The following is a 21225-nucleotide window of genomic DNA, read 5'->3' on the forward strand; positions in this document are numbered from 1 at the left end:
AATCTACCCGTGCCTGGTTTACGGACCATGGTATTTCTGTTCTAAATTGGCCAGCCAACTCCCCTGACCTTAGCCCCATAGAAAATCTGTGGGGTATTGTGAAAAGGAAGATGCAGAATGCCAGACCCAACAACGCAGAAGAGTTGAAGGCCACTATCAGAGCAACCTGGGCTCTCATAACACCTGAGCAGTGCCAGAAACTCATCGACTCCATGCCACGCCGCATTAATGCAGTAATTGAGGCAAAAGGAGCTCCAACCAAGTATTGAGTATTGTACATGCTCATATTTTTCATTTTCATACTTTTCAGTTGGCCAACATTTCTAAAAAATCCCTTTTTTGTATTAGCCTTAAGTAATATTCTAATTTTGTGACACACGGAATTTTGGATTTTCATTTGTTGCCACTTCAAATCATCAAAATTAAATGAAATAAACATTTGAATGCATCAGTCTGTGTGCAATGAATAAATATAATGTACAAGTTACACCTTTTGAATGCAATTACTGAAATAAATCAAGTTTTTCAAAATATTCTAATTTACTGACTTTTACCTGTAAGTGGTCAATATAGACACATAGTTCTGTCTCGTTGTGGTTGATTGCGCTCTCCCCATCAGGAGGGCCGCGCCATGTCTCCTGGCAGGACAGCGTCAGAGGGGTGAATTGGATTGTGCTGTTCTGTGGTACTCTGTTGGGGGTGCTTACTGTCACCAGCCATCCCTCCCTGGCCAGACCTGGGGAAGGTAGGAGGGAGGCAGTGGGCAATGGGGTGGAAGCGGGTGTGTGGGGAAGGCGGAGGAGGGAGCATTGAAGAGCTGGGTGGAGGCTCTCGTGTTTAAGGGAGGAGGGAGAAGGAGGGAGTGGGGTGGAAGGGGAGGGGAGGGAGGGAGGGAGGGGGAGGGGGGACCACCGGCGCCAGGCTAAGCAACACCGCTCCTCAGGCAGCATTGGTTGCCGGAGCCAAAGCTTGGATTACATGTTCAGGACATGGGCTTAGTCTTAGTGTTACTGTTACATAAGGATTAAGGTGTTGCACCAGAGGGTGTTAACATTGATAGGCTCAGGGGGGAGGAGATAGGAGTCAGGAGTCAGGAGTCAGGAGTCAGGAGTCAGGAGTCAGGAGTCAGGAGTCAGGAGTCAGGAGTCAGGAGTCACTCCGCTGAAGCCACCAATGGAGAGAGGCATTGCGTTAGCGGTCAGGAGACGGAGTAGAGCTGCGTGGTGCGCCTCGTCTGTCAGGGTCTGATTGAGGTACGCTGGCCTGACCGGGGGATTGATATGTTGTTGTTCTTGTTGTGTCTGTGGACTGTTGAACACCACTGGTAGGCTGGAGTGTTAGTCTGTCTGATGACACTCTTTCATCTTTCTGACAGCACTTTACTGTTTTTAATGATTTGTTCAGTGTAACTATAGAAAATGAACAAGAGCGTCTCTAAATACTAAACCACTGTGACATTTTAGATGTTAGTCTCGTTAGTACTGTTGTTCCCTATGGTTGATTATACAGTCAGTGGTCTTGTTTCCAGTGTCGTTCGCAGTGGTACTGCAAACCATCATCACATGAGTATGGTTTTGTCACAAGGGTGAAGAAGAGCTGTTGAGATGTTAATGGTCAATGTGCATCGTAATCAGGAGATAATATATATATATATATATATATATATATATATATATATATATATATATATATATATATATATATATATACATATATATATAGAGAGAGAGAGACAGAGAAAGAGGGAGGGAGAGAGGGAGGGAGGGAGGGAGAGAGAGAGAGACAGAGAGAGAGAGAGCGAGAGACAGAGAGAGAGAGAGAGAGAGAGAGAGAGAGAGAGAGAGAGAGAGAGAGAGAGAGCAGACTCAAAATGAACAAGTATAGTCAACATCACAGAGTAGCATCATTTCTGAAGGATGTTCAGCCAGTAGCGAGTAAAGCCTAAATTAGATAGATAACCACATTGGACTTTTACAAGCTTGATTATAAACAAAGTGTCAAATAGCCACGCCGTTCGTTCACCATCTTGGACTCAACTGTCAACCTGGAGACAATTCAGAGACGTCAAGCTATATCTAACTGGCTTGATTACACTTGGCTCCATCTCTCGGGAGAGACTTAAGATATAAGAGAGCCAACCAGTGGCATGCAGGAGAACAGGTGTTTTGAACCTGTACTCTCCAATACTGAGAATAATTCTCACTTATGTTCCTAAAGCAAGATCACATTGGTGTATAACTGGAAAGACCTGTGTGTCTACCAGGCACGTCTATTACCAATGCCTTCCGCTCAAGCGAAGGGGTCAAATGTACAGCAGTATGTAGTTGTTCACCATGGGGGTTGGGGTGCTTTCTCCTGCATCATGTCACTCAATAAACACATAGATTCAGGTTAGAGGAAGATGAAACAAGAAAAGAAAGATAGGGGGAGCGAAGTGTGTGTGTGTGTGTGTGTGTGTGTGTGTGTGTGTGTGTGTGTGTGTGTGTGTGTGTAATGTGTGTGTGTGTGTGTGAGGGAGAGAGAGATTGACATGTCTTTTGGTGAAGCGGTGTCATCTTCCACATCAATGTCTCCGGCTCGCGCTGCCAGGTGCTTGAAATCTGGTTCAGAAAGGAGAGAAGAGAGAGAGAAAGAAAAGCGGAGGAAAAAGCTTGATGGTTTTTAACGCGATGGCGCTGACAGCTCCCCTGCATTGCACTGAGCTTAAATAATGGGATGCTCATTTGCATAACGAGGAACGTTATCACCTCTACTGTCAAAAGAAAACACAACAGCTCTTCTGCTCCTCCCTGAGATAGATTGGGTTGGCCTACTTTAGCACTCAGCAGAGAAGTACCAGAGATCTGGCTTACTCAAGCTCACACACACTCTTTGGAAGTCAGCTATTTCACTCACACTATCGATCCTGCTCAGCCCACACACAAACACACTCAAACACAATTGTTTTTACATTTAGCAGATGCTCTGATCCAGAGCGACTTACAGTTAGTGAGTGCATACATTTTCATACAGGCCCCCCGTGGGAATCGAACCCACAACCCTGGCGTTGCAAGCACCATGCTCTGCCAACTGAGCTACACGGGGCACGCACGCACACGCGCGCACACGCGCGCGCACGCGCGCGCACACGCGCGCACACACACGCGCGCACACACACACACACACACACACACACACACACACACACACACACACACACACACACACACACACACACACACACACACACACACACACACATTGTGTCCAGCTGGTTTAAGTCCTGGTTTAAATGTTCGAACCCGAATTTGGCGGGAATCAGCTCTATTGCCATAATTTTAAAGGTCAAATCTATAGTGTTTCTGAACAAGGCAAGGCTAGGTTTCACATCTGCATCCAAGCCAGTCTCCATGTCGGCCATTTTAGAACTGTGTTGGAGGTAGACTAGATTAGTCATACCTTGCCGTTGTTCTGTCAACAAACTGCTGTTTTTTTCGGGAGGAAGAAACTGTATTTCTTAGTCTGGAGGTAATGTTACACTGTGGGTGATTAGAGCATTTAAGGTAGCGGCACTTCCAAAACACTGTCAAACTCTCTGTGAATGAGGCGAGATCCTGACAGCGCTGTCTCTGCTCATAGTCGGCACGGTAACGCAACAAACCTGATTTGCATGATATCGACATTGAAAAGCACAGCGCTCCTTTCACAACATGTTGACAGATAAGTTGTATTTCTTCACCCTCCCTTGTGGCAGTGATGATGTGACTTTTCTCCCACCCATACCCCCCCCCCCCCCACCCCCCGTTTTTTTTGTGTGCCATATTTCATGTCACTTAATGCTTATCCTCTATCCTTCTCCCTCTCTCTCTCTTTTTTCTTTCTCTAATGAAGGTACGGATGCTGGAATCTTTGAATTGATCAGAGCAAGAAGAGAAGAAAGAGAAGGAAAAGCGTTTTGAGGAGAGGCAGAAGAAGAGCGAGGGAAGAAAGACAGCATAAAGTTAAAGGAGAGGTGAGAAGAAGAAGACGGGGACAATGGGGAGGAAAAAGATTCAGATCACGCGGATTATGGATGAACGCAACAGACAGGTAAGCCCCATGAAGAAGGGAGGATGGATGATAGGAGGGGGTGTGGAAAGACCTTATTATTGGCCTGGGAGAGAGGACTGTAGGTGTGCTGACTTAAGTCTTCAGGGAGTCTGGTGGTCATGGTGGTGGTGGTGATGGGGGGGCAGGAGGGTGTAGGTGGGATAGGAGGGTGATTGTTCTGGGTACCCTGGGGGTTTACATTGAGGTAGTAGTAAGTCTTGTTTTTCTTAAATGTAACATACACTGGTGGCACCCTCTCACACCCTCTCACAACCTCTCACACCATGCCACCCATTTTAGCTCATAGCAGTGGAATATTACTATGCAGGGGGGTAAGGGGGGGGGGAGAAAACACAAACAAACAACCAAACAGAGACGGCTGGTCTGAGGTGGCATGCACGTACCACACACTGCAGTACCACACACTGCAGTACCACACACTGCAGTACCACACACTGCAGTACCACACACTGCAGTACCACACACTGCAGTACCACACACTGCAGTACCACACACTGCAGTACCACACACTGCAGTACCACACACTGCAGAGAGAGCTGGGGATGGGTGGAGCTGAGAGAGCACTGAGAGAGCACTGATAGGCCGACATGCTCCATCTGTCTCAGGGCTGGTTGGGCCTTCTGTAGCTTTCCTCTCAGGGTACCCTTAAAACTAGGCTCATGCTCAAATGTATTCAAAACATATAGCCAGTATGAGTAAGTAGAAAAACCCTATACAATTATTTTTCAATTATTTTAATTGATGTTTACATTTCGAAAGAAGAGGCACATTTTTTTTGATGAACTCGTTATAGGCAAAGGATTAACCATAAAGATCACATTCAAACAGCTGGCTTTATTTGTGGCCATGTCTTCAATGAGAAATTACAACAAAACATCAGCCACACAACCCAGGAAATTGATGGAGACAGACCTCTTTCTCTCTCTGCCCTGCAGGCCCACAATCCATTACTTCCTGTGGCACCAGTGACCACCGCCACTCTATCAGCTCCCTGTCAGGCCAATTGGATCCATACGCTGCTAATAAGCCCCCCTCCCATCACAGGTCACACACACTCAGGCTGTCCATCCTCCTTAGTCCCCACCAATCTGTGAACCATTATCCCAGTTTACTGTCACAACGTTCAATGGTTATTACATCTAGCACACTAGAGTTGTTCAGACTCTCTTAGATCCTTCTACTTGTCATGTCTTTAGTCTGTATGAACTCACATCTAGCAGAGTACTTCACTGTCCCCTCTAGCCTCTGACAGTATGACATCTCAACATATACACTGTCATTGGGCTCTCTTCACCCTGCAATTGTGACTTGACATAAAAAGGTGCAAGAAATCGATGGGACTCCACTGAAGTGGCTGTTGCAGCTGGGTGGACTGAGAACTCCTTGATGAGAAGTAGACAGGAGAAATAAGTGAAAAGAGGAGGAAGGGAGTGGAGCTGTCATGAAGTCTGTTATGTCCTACTTGACTCTCTACAGTTGTTCCCAGACATCAGGAACAGGTTATTGGAGTCAGGGTATTGAAGTCAAAAGGAGGGGAGAGAGAGAGAGAGAGAGAGAGAGAGAGAGAGAGAGAGAGAGAGAGAGAGAGAGAGAGAGAGAGAGAGAGAGAGAGAGAGAGAGAGAGAGAGAGAGAGAGAGAGAGAGAGAGAGAGAGAGAGAGAGAGAGAGAGAGAGAGAGAGAGATGTAATTGAGTATCTATATTCTTGTTGATCTGGAGAGGTGTCAGAAAAGAGGACAGTTGAATGTTTCTTTTTTGTATTATTGTCCTATCAGACCCCAAGTCTGTTATGTCCTACTTGACTCTCTACAGTTGTTCCCAGACATCAGGAACAGGTTATTGGAGTCAGGGTATTGAAGTCAAAAGGAGGGGAGAGAGAGAGAGAGAGAGAGAGAGAGAGAGAGAGAGAGAGAGAGAGAGAGAGAGAGAGAGAGAGAGAGAGAGAGAGAGAGAGAGAGAGGTCAGGGTGTTTCAGAGGGGAAGGCTACCACGTTGCACCAGCGTCCACACTTCCTGTCTGCTTTTATCTAAGCCTCCTCTCCCTCCCTACCCGTCTCACCGGTCACACCAGGCACTCCGGCTCCCGAGGATGAGGATGGAAGAGAGGGAGACAGGAAGGACACCTGAGGGGAATCAATGCCACAGATATCCAGGCTTCGCTTACAGGGAGAGAGAGAGGGAAGGAGGGAGAGAGAGGAGAGGAGGGGGAAGAGAAAGAGAGAAAGTGAGCAAGCAATTTTAACAGTTTATACCTGAGCTTTCTTGTAAGCAATTTTACACCAGCAATATTCCTTGCCTTTTTACACATTGTTTTGAATTCTTGTATATGATACAAGATTCTTAAATAAACGTTTTAAACAACTTTTGAATGAGCTCTTTTGCTTTTTGCTGTACATGGCAATGGAGGTAAAATGACATCAGTTGTCTTATGTCTGAGCCAAACAAGACATACACGAAGGAGATTGGTGGCACCTTAATTGGGGAGGACTGGCTCGTGGTAATGACTGGAGTGGAATAGGTGGAATGATTTCTATTCCATTAGCAATGATGCTATTCCATTAGCGCCGTTCCGGCCATTATTATGAGCCGTCCTCCCCTCAGCAGCCTCCACTGACGTACACGAAGGAGACCATCACAAGGAATACGGAGACCTTTGGCACACAGAAACAAAGAGGATTTTTTGTTTTCATTTTGTCTAAACGGCAGCCTGAGCTTTGCATATTTTCACTTCTCCTTTGAGGAAACCTCTGCGCGCTACAGCCAAATAAACATCAGAGGTGTTACCTTTAGCCTACACATTCTTCGCATGCTTCACAAGCTCCCAGCCTGCCCTGAACCAAACTCTTATCTACTTACAGTTCTCTGATAAACAATCAATACATACTCTGTAGCTCAATTGGTAGAGCATGGCGCTTGTAATGCCAGGGTAGTGGGTTCGATCCCCGGGACCACCCATACGTAAACATTTATGCACACATGACTGTAAGTCGCTTTGGATAAAAGTGTCTGCTAAATGGCTTATTATTATCAATTACACTTGAATTGGTAGATGGGCAATCAGGCCGTTGTGGCTGTGGAAGTTTGACCTCTTATGTCATACTTAATATAGTTGCTATATCAGCCCTATGTAGATATTTTACGAAAGCCTTTCACTTCTCATCCCTATCTGTGTCCACTTCACTGTTCTGCCTGCCCTCTGTTGAGTGGCAACGTTTTGTTAAGGCTGTCTGCGCCACCCTGCCACCCACCAGGCTCCGCTGCCCACCACGGTGCCATCACCGCGGGCACGGGGCCTCCTTCTCTCTGGGCGGCCACTTTGGCCTGCCACCCCCAGACCCTGAAACACTTCCCCATAGCAGGGGCACCATGGCCAGGCCTCCCTGGCATTGACTGTCTGCCCAGAGCTCCGGACAGAGGGCAGCAGTGTGTGAGCCCTGGCTCCCAGCCCCCCACCACTCAGACCCTCTCCCAGCCCTGGGCACATGAAAGGGCCCCCTGTGCCATAAATGCACAGGCCATAGACAGAGAGCAGACACACACACTCACACAAACACACACACACACACACACACACACTTACACATACATACGCACACACACAAAGATATGTATTGCAGGCATACATACTCAAACATATTATACACTCAGACACATTCTTAGACACACACATACATTTCTATTTAACACACGAGCACACATATATTTAATTAGACTGAGGTAAACACTTCTATCTCTCGTCTTGTCATTAACATCCAGGGTCGGCCATCATGGAGTCCAGCTAATTGGGTCTAATTGAGGGTAATGCAGATTGACACATCTGTCCAGCCAGTTCAGCCATGTGTGTGTGTATGTGTGTGTTTGTGTGTGTGTGCCTTTGTGTGTTTGTGTGTGTGTATGTGTGTGTGTGTTTGTGTGCCTGTGTGTGTTTGTGTGTGTGTGTGTGTGTGTGTGTGTGACAGTGGAGGTGGTGGGTTGTAAAGGGGAAGAGCCCCTGTGGAGGGGTCAGAGGTTAAACATGGATGAAGTCATCAGTCACAGGAAGTAGAAACGTGCCCCCGCCTCCCCATTTCTCCCCCAGTCAGGACTCAACAACCCAACAATATATATTTATCTTCAGCACGTGAGCTTATTTATTTCTTATCAAGGCAACAACCCACACCACCGCGGAACGAAGAAACATGGTTCTTTCACTTACGACAATTCCGGCATGTCTCCAATCAACAGCTGTGGGGTGAGAAAGCTTGTGAGGGAAATTACCAGCAGGAAAATAATGAGGCCCTCAGGGTATCTCTTCACCCCTGCACTTCTCCTCTCTTCCCCCGTTTCCCACCTTTTCTCTTGTCCTTGATCATTACCTCTGTGAGCCAAGCTCCTCTGTGTCAGTCTGCTCAACCCTGAGAGACCTCACCTAGAGAGTGCTCAACACCTCACCTTTCCTTTATGGCATCTTTTGTCTTCTCATCTTCTTTAACCACCTCTGTTTTTCTTTCTCTTGTACTGCTACTCTCCTCTTTGTCCTCTTTTCATGCATTTTGATTCCAGTGAAAGTGGTAAGAAAAAAGAGATCGAGTTATTGGTGTCTCTTTCTCCTTCTGGGCCCTTCTTTATCTTTCAGCTGGAGCTCTCTGTGCAACAAGACTTTTTCATCCTCACAAATTAATGAAAATAAAACGTTATTTTGGTCAATCTCGCCACTGACTCGGCTCTCACAAAAGTGAACACACACATTTTTGCAGCAGGCAGTGGATATATCACTTTCCACTTGTGGTTTTACAGTCTAAACAGGAACATACAGAGCACGATCATACTCGGGCAGGAGTGCTTTTCTCAGAAATCACTACCTCCGGGAAAAGAAAATCCAATGAAATCACTGCATTAACCATTTTTCATATTGTAATGCAGGATAATTTCTCAGACATTACTAGTTGATAGACTTTAATTGATTAACTTGAATTTAAATATAATCTCTTGTACAGATTTGTTTTTGCTGTACTCTGAAAGTCTAGGACAGGCTATTAGGAGTGGGTGGGTTCTGGGTGGTGGTGGGGAGTGGAGTAAGCATATATTAGAGATGTGAGCTCAAACAAAGCTCCTGTTGTCATCATTCATCTCCAGCAGCCTGTTTGGCCCAGAGGAGAGTTCAGGCCCAAGTCTTGGGCTCCTCTCCTTATTCCTTTAGTGTGGGGAGCCTTCTGACAATAGGACAAGTGTTTGTATGGAGGCAATGGTATTGAGTGCTGACATGTGTGCGTGTGTGCATGCATTTATGTTGAGTGTGTACAGATGCCATGTCTTAATTTGATCATCCTGTTGTTGCAGGAATTTTTACAGTGAATCCTATGTGAAAGTAGTATTGTAGTGTATTCAAGCTTTAAAAAGGCTTCTAAAGTTTGTAATTTCCACTTTAACATTTCACACTTGATTTGCCCTAACAAAAATGTATCAACACCTACAAAAAATTGCCATCAATTATAATCCACATAACAATTCACATTTCCTGTTGCTGATGGATTATTTTCCTGCTGTGTAAAACTGGCTCAAATTAAGATATGGTATCTGTATGATGTGTGTGATGATGTTTGCATGAGTCTTAACATATTGTGTATATTTGCTTGGTTAAATGACCGCTCTCGGTCTCTATCTCTCTCCTCCTCCCCCCAGGAGGTGGGAAGCAGAAGCGAGGCCCATTGTGAAGGGGAAGCCACCAGGCTCTTCCTGTTATGAGAGGAAATGCATTCAAATGTGCTTCCTGTGCCCCCCCCCCTCCCTCCCTCCCCCTTCACCCTAAGCTACTCACTGACTTTTTTTTATTCTCCTCTTTTCCCCCCTCTTTTTTCTCCTTTCTTGACTGTGGCCGTAGTACGTCAGTTCAGCCCTTCGGAGCTCCTCGTGGTAAACATGTTTGTCCTCTTGGTTGACGCTGTACGTCTTGAGGGGACAGAGAGGGAGGGAGGGAGTATACAGTACACTACGTGAGGAGGCAGGACGTTCAGCCTCTGACCAGATGACATGCTCTCACACAAAACACCGAACCATGAGGCCTCTGATCTTCCTATACTCTCACAGTTCATCCTAGGATTATGTGCAGCTAGAGATTTCACACTCTGGTGCCCTTGAGAATTCTGCAATAAAAACACACTCATTCACAGTTTGTTTGACACCTAAGGGTTTACACTGTTTTACCCAGCAAACCTCCCGCCTGATAGCGGAAAAAGTGCTAAAACAATGTTCTGTGATTGTTACTTTAATGTTAATGCTCCCTCCCTATCCCACCAATTAGTGGAAAGAGAGGGTTTTAGAGAGAGGGTAAACCACATTGAAAGTGGTGGTGGTATAGAGCCCAATGGGATATATAGGGGATAGAGTTAGGCCTCCAATGGACACTCCATTCAAAGCATATTGACTGCATTGGGTTACAGAGTGGAAGTGGAGAGTGGGGGCCAGAACATTGGTTAGAGGGCCCATGACAGTGTTGTAGTATTTGAGAACGGTCTTGAGTGGGTCGTTCTTAACTCGGTGTCGGATACATTTGTACTCGGTCTTGACTCGGTCTCGGACAGTGAGGACAAGTAATTTCTTCCCGAGACCAGACGAAACCAGCGGAGTAAAAAACTCTGAATTATCAGCAGGTGTCATTTGGTTAGCTAGCAAGAACTTGAATTACTGTTATACAGTTAGAATATCTCTTGTGTTCGCAAATTCACTCTGGCTATCTACTCTCGTCTGAGTGTGCCAGAGCGCAGAACAACTGAAGAATTTACGAACGGGCAACACCTGCTGAATATGGCCAGTGTCAGTAAACACAGGCAAAAAAAGTAATAGTTAGTAAAAGAACGCTCTAGATAACATGTAAACAGCCTAACCAACTCTGCAACGGCGAGTAAACTGGTCAGATTGAGGTGTTCTCTCATTTGTGTCTGGAAGTAGCTAGCTAGCAAGCAAGCCAACTTTAGTCACTTAGCTTGGGTGCTTGGTTGGGACAAGCATGCATTGGCAGGCAAGCTGCAGAAGGATGAGTAGTCTACAATTCCCCATTGTTTATCAGTGCAATATTGACGGCCAACTAGCTGAGAGTGTTTAACTAATGCTCCTTTGTTAGATTTTAGCTCATCTTGCTCTTGCTAGCGTTAGTTGTTGATCTTGTTGTTGTTGATGAGCATAACTGAGGGAGAGAGTGCCTACCTTATCATGGTTGTTTGATCAATAGTATTGTAAAGTTTCAAAATGTAAGAGGACTCCCGTGGTGTTTACATATTTGCAGAAATCCATTCATGTGTATTTTGCGGCATTTGGCGAATGCATTCTAATGATCTAAAGTCGCGCTGTTGCAACTGCCTGTAAACACACAGTCCAGTTCAAAGTGAAAGATGGCAGGCCCTTGTGGCAAATGGCTTGTTTGTATAAAGTTATACTGTAGCTCTGATTGGCTATAGCGCACCGGTCTGTGTAGACTCCGGTCCTGGACAAGACACATGTTTTTATTCGGTTGTATTTCCTGTGTCTATTAATTGTCCAAACGCACGGCCTGCTTTCCCACTATATGCTATATAATTTTCAGCAATGCCTTAGTATATGTAATTCCCAAACATTCTAAGAATTTATGAAAACGTGAAAATTACCATATCTAAGTGGTCGCTTGTCAGATTTTTTTTTTGGGGTGTGTCGTATTCCTCCTGGGGGTGTATGTGACCAGATTTTAATAAGATTTCATGTTGCTCAAACGCTGTCAGTTCCACTTTAAATGCAACAATGTTTCACACACATAAGTTATTTTCAAAGAGATGGCTAACAGCAAGCATGCTGCAATAAAAAACACATATCCACTCACCAGATGATGATCATTTGAAATGTAACTTCTTGTTGAAAGTTATTCTTGAAAAAGAAGAAGCTAACAAATTAGCAGCAACATCCTCTTTGATAACACCTGCTGCAGCCGCTGAAAATTAGCCGACAACAAAAGCTAGCTAGCTGGACCGTGGGAAAACTATTGCTCGCTATGGCGCAGTGACCTGTTGGCCTTCAAGAAGGCAGAAGTTTCCATACGTTTTTATAAAAACGGTCCCACTTATTAAGTCAAAATGTGATTGGTTGATTCCCCTGTCACTCCAAAATGTTGCCCTAATACAGTTGAATGACAGATGCCTTTATATAGCTTCTGATGGCCTAGCCAATGGCTGACTTAGCTAGCTAGATTTATCTCCCCAGAGACCAGCAAAGAAAAATCCTGATTGGATATTTTTTTCTCTTCAGTATTAACCCTTTTCTTTACAACAAAAACTGAAGAGATTAAATCAGAACATCATTGAAAATAATAATATAATTATCATTATTATAATGATTATTTTATAAATCCCTATCCCTTCTCTGAAGGTGTAGAAGGCCCATTGTTCCCCACTGTGTTTGGGTTAATAATAATTTGTAGAGTGGCTCTATTTTCCCTCAGCATGCATTTTTTTCTCCGTCTTGAATTCGTCTTGCTTTAGGTGGTCTCGAACACAACACTGGCCCATAGCAACAGGAAGTGCCAGCGGTGAGTGGTGACATCACCAGCACAAGGGTTGTGTCCGACGGCTGACTGCGGGCACATGTCATCATCAAGTGAGGTCACAGTGTAGCGTTTCGCCAAGCAGTTAAACTCACCACCACTCAGAGAACTAGCTACAGCTACAGTACCTACTTCATATTGTAGATATGGATTACTTTTATACCCGATTTCCATGTAAAAAAAACATTGTTCCTTATATGGTGTGAGGGTGAGGTACGTGTGTCTTTGTTAACCTCCTGAGTGGCGCAGTGGTCTAAGGCACTGCATCGCAGTGCTAACTGTGCCACTAGAGATCCTGGTTCGAATCCAGGCTTTGTCGCAGCCGGCCGCGACCGGGAGACTCATGGGCGGCGAACAATTGGCCCAGGGTAGGGGAGGGAATGGCCGGCAGGGATGTAGCTCAGTTGATAGAGCATGGCATTTGCAACGGCAGGGTTGTGGGTTTGATTCCCACGGGGGGCCAGTATAAAAAAAAAAAAAAATGTATTCACTAACTGTAAGTCGCTCTGGATAAGAGTGTCTGCTAAATGATGTAAGTGTTAGTGTGGGTGCTGTGTGTGTGGGATTTTTCAGGTCTAGTTGTTAAGAGTATGGAATGGGGGTGGGGGGGATATTTATGTAGTTGTTATTTTTTATTTGTTCAGCTTTTTTAATCACATTCTATAGATAATATGGGCATCGCCTTTGAGATACAGTAGCTCTGCCCCTGGAGACAGACCCACAGTGCCATGTGTGCTACCTGCCACCTTTTATAGTATTGATGTCAGTTTAAAGTGAGTGGGTGATGCCAGTTCTGGGCCTGCATGTTAGGTGCACTACTGGTCTACTACTACAGTGTATCTTACCCTAAAGCCTCTGGTTCCTTCAACTTCCTGTAAGTTCCTTCAATTTCCTGCCACCTGAGGAAGGCACCACTTAGGACCTGTTCCAGACTAAACTCACATGACCTTCTAGTGTTGTCTTGTTGAGTTTGTCATGTAGCCAGCAGCCAGCAGGCCTAGTTAGTCCTTGGTGTTTGTATTTCTGTCCCAGTGCATTATAGATTCCTGTGGGCTTGTTATGACAATTAATCATCCAGTCTCTACCTGCCTTTGGTCCTTGCGTCTGAACAATGTTTTTTAGCATTTTGGTATGACTGTAAATGTCACCATGGTATTTAAAGCCCAGGTAGCCTTTGCCTTTCATTGGTAAATCAGTCGAGTTGTAGTGAAGTCTGGAGCCTTTGTCATGCGTGATGGTACAGGGAGTTCAAAGCATCGCCTGTCTCTGGCTTCACCTCTGTTGTCTTTAAGCCCTGGTGTCCATTCGATATGGAGCTCATTGTGGCATCTGACATCATTCACCAACTGGGAGGGAAGGCTGGGACAGGGTCAGTAGTTCATCTGAGGTTGGCCTATACAGAATGACACTTCTCAACTCATCGTAGAGGGGAGGACGATGAGGGGAGGATGATAGATATTGTCAGATTTCATTTCAGGAAATCAAAGGAAAGGAAAGGCAAAACTCTATCGATATCTATCCTTCTTCTCCTCTTTCAATCCTCAGAGCTTCTCAGCTGGTGAAGGACACTGGAAAGATCTGCATTGGTACATTCATTTATTCCTTCACTGATACATTGCTGTGGTCCTCTGTAGCTCAATTGGTAGAGCATGGCGCTTGTAACGCCAGGGTAGTGGGTTCGATCCCCGGGGCCACCCATACATAAAAATGTATGCGCACATGACTGTAAGTCGCTTTGGATAAAAGCGTCTGCTAAATGGCATATTATGTGGTCCATCCATATACAGATGTAAGATCTTAATTCGATCACTCTTTTGTTGCTGAGAATTTTCCTGTGCAGCAGGAAATGCAAACTTGTTGTGTATTTGAGTTTTAAAAAGGCTTCTGAAGTTTGTAATTTCCACTTTGACATTTCAGATTTGATAAAAATGGCCATTAATTTTAATCCACTTAATAATGCACATTTCCTGTTGCTGCAGGATTATTTTCCTGCTGTTGCAAACTGTCTCAAATTACAATCCTACATCTGTATGCCTAGGCAAAGTTTTTCACTCCAGAACTTTCATTCTGTTAGACCTAAACAGTTGGCTGTGCTCATAATCTTGCCCTCGCCATTCGTATTTATCAGTATGTGTGCAATTGGTGTGTTATTGGGGAGGTAAGGTGTCGCTCTCAATCTCTGTCTCTCGATCAACCCTCATCAGCTTCTAGCTCCAGTCACAGAGAATGGAGAGGGGGAGGGGGGAGAGACAAAGAGAGAGAGAGAGCGAGAGAGAGAGAGAGAGAGAGAGAGAGAGAGAGAGAGAGAGAGAGAGAGAGAGAGAGAGAGAGAGAGAGAGAGAGAGAGAGAGAGAGAGGGGGAGAGAGAGCGAGAGAGAGAGAGAGAGAGAGAGAGAGAGAGAGAGAGAGAGAGAGAGAGAGAGAGAGAGAGAGAGAGAGAGAGAGAGAGATGTAATTGAGTATCTATATTCTTGTTGATCTGGAGAGGTGTCAGAAAAGAGGACAGTTGAATGTTTCTTTTTTGTATTATTGTCCTATCAGACCCCAGGTAATTATGGGGTTATCACAGGGTCGTGAACCAATCAGATTCTTCCTCCATGCATCCCAGAGAACCAGCGTAAAAGCACAGCAGAGAGCTTATGAAGCCAGACACCTAGTGGGTTTCACCTTGGGCGTGTAGCTTTGACATTACTGTGCTAGTGTGGGTGGTGAACATTGTTATCCCATCACTGAAGGCCAGGTAACGGAGACATGAATGACATAACTCACATGATGCTATTTAGAAACATAAAGGACCATATGTGTGTGTTTTAAGATGATGTACTGAGGTAGTGGGCCTCAAACACATACACACACACGACCGCACACACACACACACACACACACACACACACACACACGACTGCACACACATGCACATGCACGCACGCACACACACACAAATACACACACACACAGACACAGGTCCCCATATGTGAAGAATGCCTGTGTGGTTTCTGTGGGGCAACATTTATGTCTTCCTCGTGCTTCAAGAAGTAGCTATATAAAACAAAACTCAGCGAGCAAAGCCCTGTGTTATTTTTACAAATACAATGTTGCTTCTTCTTCTTTAATAGACAGTTTTAGCTATACTCTCTCAAGCCCACAATATAGTTTGTGTCTGTGTGTGTGTGATAAACTGATCTGCGTCATTGTTATCTCTTCACATTTTTTATCAGCCTCTTTTTTCTTCTCACCAGAGTAGATGGACAGTTACAGTAACCTTTTACCTTTCATGGGAGGTTGGACTGGAGAACAGCCCTGACTTTGAGAAATGTATGAGTGGAAAAGCTCTGATTGCGCCAGATTTCTCTTTTCTTCATACATTATGAAGGAAAACAAAAAAAAGTATGCCATTTTATTTTATTTTCATAATAAAATGTAGGATCGCGTATTGTAAAATCCAGGTTGGTGTTGACACAAGAACTGAAAATCCCCACCATTCCAGCCCCAACAAGGAAAACACAACACACAGTGCTGAAAACCTAACTCTAAATTCACCGTCAGACATTAACCCTCTAACGTCTCTCTCTCCCCCTCCCCCTCCTCACTCCTTTCTCCCCCTCTCTCTCTCTCCCCCTCCTCACTCCTTTCTCCCCTCTCTCTCTCTCCCCTCCTCTCTCCTTTCTCCCCATCTCTCTCTCCCCCTCCTCTCTTTCTTTCTCCCCCTCTCTCTCTCCCTCTACTCTCTTTCTTTCTCCCCTCTCTCTCTCTCCCCTCCTCTCTCCTTTCTCCCCCTCTCTTTCTTTCTTTCTGTAGGTGACGTTTACAAAGAGGAAGTTTGGCCTGATGAAGAAGGCGTATGAGCTGAGCGTGCTGTGTGACTGTGAGATCGCCCTCATCATCTTCAACAGCACCAACAAGCTGTTCCAGTATGCCAGCACTGACATGGACAAGGTGCTGCTCAAGTACACTGAGTACAACGAGCCCCACGAGAGCAGGACCAACTCTGACATCGTGGAAGTGAGTCCCCGGAAACCACACACACAAACACACTTAATGACCTTTGGGTTCATATCTAGACTACCAAAGCTTCATTTATCCACACAAAGTCCTCCTCATTTGATATCTGTGCAGACAAGTAGCTCCACTATCCCTTGGGCTCTCTCTTAAAGAGACAGGCCCCTACAGTCCTTGCTGTCTGTAAGGCCACACTTAGCCCCTGTGAGGTTTAAACCCTAGTTAGTGTCCCCTAGTTAGAGTCCTCTAGTTAGAGTCCCCTAGTTAGTGTCCCCTAGTTAGAGTCCCCTAGTTAGAGTCCCCTAGTTAGTGTCCCCTAGTTAGTGTCCCCTAGTAAGAGTCCCCTAGTTAGAGTCCCCTAGTTAGTGTCCCCTAGTTAGAGTCCCCTAGTTAGAGTCCCCTAGTTAGTGTCCCCTAGTAAAAGTCCCCTAGTTAGTGTCCCCTAGTTAGTGTCCCCTAGTTAGTGTCCCCTAGTTAGAGTCCCTTAGTTAATGTCCCCTAGTAAGAGTCCCCTAGTAAGAGTCCCCTAGTAAGAGTCCCCTAGTTAGTGTCCCCTAGTTAGTGTCCCCTAGTTAGAGTCCCCTGGTTAGAGTCCCCTAGTTAGTGCCCCCTAGTAAGAGTCCCCTAGTTAGTGTCCCCTAGTTAGTGTCCCCTAGTTAGAGTCCCCTAGTAAGAGTCCCCTAGTTAGTGTCCCCTAGTTAGTGTCCCCTAGTTAGTGTCCCCTAGTTAGAGTCCCCTAGTTAGTGTCCCCTAGTTAGAGTCCCCTTGTTAGTGTCCCCTAGTTAGTGTCCCCTTGGCATTGTTATGACTCGCGCTCTAGGGGACATGTTGCTATTGGTTGCCGTGGCGTGGACGCCCGGCTCAGTGGGACACTAAATGGCCATGTCAGGTGAGCTGCTCCCGCCAGGCCACAGGGACAGGCCAATATCATGAAGGATCCTTAAGATCCAACTTGACCCTGGTTACAGAACGGTCACCATGACGATCTGCCTGACCCTGGTGGGCCACACACACACATCACCCACACACATACAAACATGCACACACAGTGACTTAATATTACACATAGGTGCCCTCTTAAACCTACACAAACACCTGAACACACAAACACACCCACAACACACACCCACACATACACACACACACAGGTGCCCTTGACAACACAACATGTGAGAGGGGCCCTTGACAACACGACATGTGAGAGGGGCCCTTGACAACACGACATGTGAGAGGGACCCTTGACAACACAACATGTGAGACGGCCCTTTGACAAAACGACATGTGAGAGGGGCCCTTGACAACACGACATGTGAGAGGGGCCCTTGACAACACGACATGTGAGAGGGGCCCTTGACAACACAACATGTGAGACGGCCCTTTGACAACACGACATGTGAGAGGGGCCCTTGACAACACAACATGTGAGAGGGGCCCTTGACAACACAACATGTGAGAGGGCCCCTTCACAACACAACATGTGAAAGGGGCTATTGACAACACAACATGTGAGAGGGGCCCTTGACAACACAACATGTGAGAGGGGGCCTTGACAACACAATATGTAAGAGGGCCCTGTGACAATACAACATGTGAGAGGGGCCCTTGACAATACAACATGTGAGACGGCCCCTTGAAGCAAGCATAGGATCACCAGATAGTAGAGTAACATAAAAAGAGGAGAAGAGGGTTCTTTCTGATGTCATACCCAATAACAAAACAAATATGCCATCAACTCAAGTAAACATTTTTGTGAAGTTTCCTGAGTCCCCTAGTTAGTGTCCACAAAAGCAATAAAATAACACATAGTATATAATGCATGCTCTTTTGTTGATGTTGCATACAGGCCAGACCATGTACTTCCCATTTCAAGTGGTCAACTAAAATCTATACTCTGTTTAGAGTAGCTTATCAAAGTATAAGTAGCATTAATGATTAAAACACAGACTGGATACATTAGCATAGAATGCATTTAAGGAGGCAAGTATATCATGTTGTTAGCCTTAGATATGTTCTGCTTACTATTTCAAAACTGCTCTTACTTTGCAAATGTAACTGTACTAGATGCATTCGATTTGGGTGGTTATATGCATTGGTCATATGCATTGCAATGTATTAATTACAGTGAAATTATGTATTTCAAAATAGTGGAATGTATTGTAATGACACGTTTTACCCAGTAGGCCTACAAATGGCCCATTTATAATATAGTATTTATGTATACCACAGGAGATTGGTGGCCCCTTAATTGGGGAGAACGGGCTCATGGTAATGACTGGAGGGGAATCAGTGGAATGGTATCAAATACATCAAATACATGGTTTCCAAGTGTTTAATGCCATTCCATTAGCTCCGCTCCGGCCATTATTATGAGCCGTTCTTGTGTCCCTGTGAAATACCCTGGAGAATTCCCCTACCATGCAGCTGCATAGAAATCATATCCAACTACACAGAGAACGATAACAAGCTTTCTCTCCGTGTTATTTCATTTCCATTTACTAATTTAGCAGACGATCTTATCCATAGCGTAGCCTACATATCCAATCTCTGCATATGAGCCCTGCAGCAACTGTAGTCAATGCATTAGCTGGTCCTGCAGAGACCATGAAGAGAGCCATCACATTTCAACAAGCGCCTGTGACCAGACCTGCAGGGGCTTTGCAGCGCTCCATTAGCCGAGTGGAGGATGGCTAACGCGTAAACAGCCGTGCTTGAGGAGCGCTGCGGTGCTGGCTTCTGTGATCCCAGGGCGGACACGGTTCCGCTCTGACTCGCAGCGGGAGAAATCAATCTGAAGAGGCCTTAGCCTTAGCCGCGGCGTGCTAACGGGATTGGCCACATCGCAGCCACAAGCACGTTTACCGTGGGAAGTGGAGAGAGGGAGGGAGGGGTGAGGAGAGGGTATCGGATCTCTCCTGCCGAGCCTCGTGTGCCGCTGCTAGGTTACGTCACAGGTGGGGGATGCGGGTGTGAGGAGGGGACAAAGCAGACTTCCTGTTGTGATGGCAGGATGGGTAGGAGGTCCAGGACAGGAAGACAGGGAGGGCCGTTGGGAGCTGGAGGGGGTAGGCCAAAGACCAGAGAGCAAGGAATAGACTACCATGTGACATAGTTGATATATGTGAGCAGCAGCAAGGGAAGACTATACTGTATATCTATAACTCCTTAGATATGAACACACACATGCACACACAGACACACACACACACACACACACACACACGACTATACTGTATATCTATAACTCCTTAGATGTGAACACACACGTGCACACACACACACACACACACACACACACACACACACACACACACAGAGCATCTCAGTGTTTTGCGATTGGCTGCTGTGCCTGGAGGTGTAGTAGGAGGAGAGGCAGAGGTAGGGGTGTTCTGCACAGCGTGTGGGCGGCTGGCAGAGAGGCCTGCTACATTAGCAATAAAGCTCTATGTAATTAGCATGTCTTTGGTTGATAATTAGCGTTGTTGGGAGAGTGGCACTGAGAGGGTTGCACAGCCTCTCCAGCTATAGTATGTTTTGCAAGAGGCTCCAGGGCTTTATCGCTCTATCGCTCTCCCTCTCTCTCTCTCTCTCTCTCTGTGTTTTTTATCTTCATTTATCTGGCCATGCCTTCCCTCCTAATCCATGAAAAGGAGAGAGAGAATATTGAAAGAGAGAAAAGAGGGAGAGCGAGACAAGGGAGGGAGGGATGAGGAAGAGAGAAGAGTGAGAGAGAAGAGTGAGAGAGAAGAGGGAGAGAGAGAGGAGTGATAGAGAAGAGGGAGATGGAGAAGAGTGAAAGAGAAGAGAGAGAGAGAAGAGTGAGAGAGAAGAGGTAGAGAGAGAAGATTGAGAGAGAAGAGTGAAAGAGAAGAGGGAGAGGGAGAAGAGTGAGAGAGAAGAGAGAGAGAAAGAAAAGTGAGAGAGAAGAGGGAGAGAGAGAAGAGTGAAAGAGAAGAGGGAGAAGAGTGAGAGAAGAGAGAGAGAGAGAAGAGAGAAGAGGGAGAAAGAAGAGTGAAAGAGAAGAGGGAGAGGGAGAAGAGTGAGAGAGAAGAGAGAGAAGAGTGAGAGAGAAGAGAGAGAGAGAAGAAAGAGAGAAGTGGAAGACAGAGAATAGGGTTGAGAAGGGCTAAATTGACTGTCTCAGCTGAGGATGACATTTCCACAAATATCTGTGAAACCAAAGAGACCAAGACACCAATGTTGTCCCCGGCAGCATTCTTTGTTTTGACCCTTTTTGACATCTCTTTATATTCCTATTAAATGAGTCCTACAAGACAGCATCAGATGCTAGACAAAAGGTGGGAAGGTCCACATAATTAAAGTGAAAGAAAATAATTTTTAAAAAGCTAATTATTAAGTCTTGTATATAGACACACATAAGTGTACGTCAGAACAGCCCTAGCCTACTTTTGGCAGGTCTACAGTGCAGTTTGCCACTGGCACCAGATAAAAAGCTCCAATGCGCAGACAGATTTCCTATCCTCTCAGCCTGCCAGGCTGGCTTCCTGGACATGTGAGCAGCATTAGTGGAGAAATGGGAAGCCGTGTTGGTAGATGACAGGAGAATGGATCTACCCTTTCCTTTTTTTTTTTTAC

The 21225-nt window shown here is 45.6% G+C and overlaps 1 protein-coding gene across 1 annotated transcript in view; it reads left to right on the forward strand.

The window, feature by feature from the left end:
* The window catches only part of LOC311121365 (MEF2 transcription factor homolog), a gene marked incomplete at its 3' end in the record, with an annotated part of 38761 nt that extends 22126 nt beyond the window's left edge, over nucleotides 1-16635 (forward strand). The window contains exons 2-3 of the mRNA XM_084195864.1: nucleotides 3871-4068; nucleotides 16432-16635. Coding sequence (XP_084051990.1) covers nucleotides 4015-4068; nucleotides 16432-16635 — 258 coding nt within the window. The remainder of the gene's footprint in view (nucleotides 1-3870; nucleotides 4069-16431) is intronic.
* Between the last annotated feature and the right edge of the window lie 4590 nt (nucleotides 16636-21225).

Source organism: Coregonus lavaretus (assembly GCF_964263955.1).
Source record: "Coregonus lavaretus genome assembly, contig: HAP1_SCAFFOLD_3339, whole genome shotgun sequence".
NCBI classification, from domain to species: domain Eukaryota; kingdom Metazoa; phylum Chordata; class Actinopteri; order Salmoniformes; family Salmonidae; genus Coregonus; species Coregonus lavaretus.